At 33.4% G+C, this 967-nt stretch overlaps 1 protein-coding gene across 1 annotated transcript; it reads right to left on the minus strand.

Annotated features, from left to right (window-relative positions):
- Positions 1-250: 250 nt before the first annotated feature.
- LOC133800325 (uncharacterized) lies at positions 251-634 on the minus strand. Its single transcript, XM_062238284.1, has one exon. It carries the CDS (start codon positions 632-634, stop codon positions 251-253), a length of 384 nt encoding a protein of 127 aa, XP_062094268.1.
- Between the last annotated feature and the right edge of the window lie 333 nt (positions 635-967).

The following is a 967-nucleotide window of genomic DNA, read 5'->3' on the forward strand; positions in this document are numbered from 1 at the left end:
TTTTTTTTTTTCATTTTTCATTTTTTTTAAATAAAACTTTAAGAACTAAAATTAATTTTAATCCTAAACTAAATTACTACTAAACTCAGCAACAAATAAATTAAAGTCATAAAAAATATGGGTTGCCTCCCATTAAGAGCATAATTTAAAGTCTTTAGCTACACCTTGTACCTCAATACCAAACTACACATCAACGAGCTTACCATTTTCTCTACTTCTGCTCCAAAATAATGCTTTAACTATTGGCCATTTACTTTGAATGCAGGTTCATCACCTCGTTGAATCTCAACAGCTCCAAAAAGACTTGAATAACTATTAACAATCCTGACCAACGAGACTTTAATCTACTGGGAAAGAGTTTAAGACGAGAATTGAATAAAAGGACCCTCTCTCCTAGTAAAAACTCCCTTTGACGAATTTGCTTATCATGGCATTTTTTCGTTCGCTCCTTATAAATTCTTGCATTCTCATAAGCTTCATGATGAATTTCTTCTAACTCATTAAGTTGAAGAAGTCTTTTCTCTCCTGAAGCTTTCAAATCAAAATTCAGCTTTTTAATTGCCCATTGTGCACGGTGATCAAGCTCAAATGTTAGATGAAAATTCTTCCCAAACACAATTCGATAAGGAGACATGTCGATAGGTGTCTTGAAAGCTATCCTATATGCCCATAAAGCATCATCAAGCTTGTTTGACCAATCCTTTCTATTGGATTGCACTTTTTTCTCCAAGATAAGCTTAATTTCCCTATGAGATATCTCCGCTTAACCATTAGATTGTGGATGATTAGCTAAGGCCATCCTATGTCATACTTTGTACTTTGCCATACGAGCATCAAAAACCTTATTAGGGAAATGGGTACCTTGATAAGTAAGTATTGCTCTTGGTGATCTAAATCTAGAAAAAATATTCTTTTGAATAAATTTTACTACAACCTGAGCATCATTTGTAGTTCTTGCAGTAGCTTC

The sequence above is a fragment of the Humulus lupulus genome, chromosome 9 (assembly GCF_963169125.1).
Source record: "Humulus lupulus chromosome 9, drHumLupu1.1, whole genome shotgun sequence".
Classification (NCBI taxonomy): domain Eukaryota; kingdom Viridiplantae; phylum Streptophyta; class Magnoliopsida; order Rosales; family Cannabaceae; genus Humulus; species Humulus lupulus.